Below are 751 nucleotides of genomic sequence, written 5' to 3'. Positions count from 1 at the left end.
CCCTCTCCGCTGCCGGCCTCCTTTGCGTTGCATCCAGTTGTGCCTTTACTCCCTTCTCCCTGAGTGAGCTCAAGAAGCGCAGGGACTCCTGGGAGACGGGCCCATCACTGATGTAGGGAAAGAGGGAGGGAGGACTCCAGGCCCCGGGGACAAACCTTTGCGACCAGCGCACTCGATGTCGAAGCTGAGCACGCGCAGAGGGGCGATTCGCTGCCACTCTCCTTCCGGCGGGTGGCTGATCACGTCTGACCACAGCACGTCGGCCTCCAGCTGACACAGAGTGGCCTATGGGGAAGAAGTAGGTCAGCGGTTACAGGGTTCCGGCTCTGTGTCCCTCCAGCCCAAACTCAGCCCCGGAGACCCCCATACCTTCCCCTCCGGCCTCAGGATGTATTTCCCGGCTGGGAGCTCCAGCCAGTTGCAGCCCACGATGTCCGTGTCCACCATGAACCTTCAGGGGGATGAGGGTCAGTGGGCAGAGGCAGGTGGAGGGGGCGAGGTGCGAGAAGTAGGCGGGGGACATACCGGATCTCAAAGTCAACGTTGGCCTCGTAGGGCGCAAAGCTGGGGGTGCCGAGGCCGGCCAGGCGGATGCCCTGCTCCAGGAGGCGGCGGGCAGGTGCCATGAGGCGGGGCAGTGCCAAGGTGATACGCAGAAACGGGGAGGGGCCGTGCCCATGGTACCCGAACATGCCTGTGGGCAGAGGGGACTGGCATCGGCTCGCGGAACCCCTGCCAGCCCAGAACCTCC

The 751-nt window shown here is 64.7% G+C and overlaps 1 protein-coding gene across 1 annotated transcript in view; it reads right to left on the bottom strand.

The window, feature by feature from the left end:
• Window positions 1-751, bottom strand: part of POLD1 (polymerase (DNA directed), delta 1, catalytic subunit) — a 24,008-nt gene that overhangs the window by 10,987 nt on the left and 12,270 nt on the right. Inside the window, exons 7-9 of the mRNA XM_010849727.1 lie at window positions 526-694; window positions 370-451; window positions 79-285 (exon numbers count right to left, since the gene is read on the bottom strand). Of these exons, the coding sequence (XP_010848029.1) occupies window positions 79-285; window positions 370-451; window positions 526-694 (458 nt within the window). The remainder of the gene's footprint in view (window positions 1-78; window positions 286-369; window positions 452-525; window positions 695-751) is intronic.

Source organism: Bison bison, unplaced genomic scaffold (assembly GCF_000754665.1).
Source record: "Bison bison bison isolate TAMUID 2011002044 unplaced genomic scaffold, Bison_UMD1.0 scf7180017864285, whole genome shotgun sequence".
NCBI classification, from domain to species: domain Eukaryota; kingdom Metazoa; phylum Chordata; class Mammalia; order Artiodactyla; family Bovidae; genus Bison; species Bison bison.
Note: the sequence above shows the minus strand (reverse complement) of the source record. Positions and strands in the feature narration are given on the sequence as shown.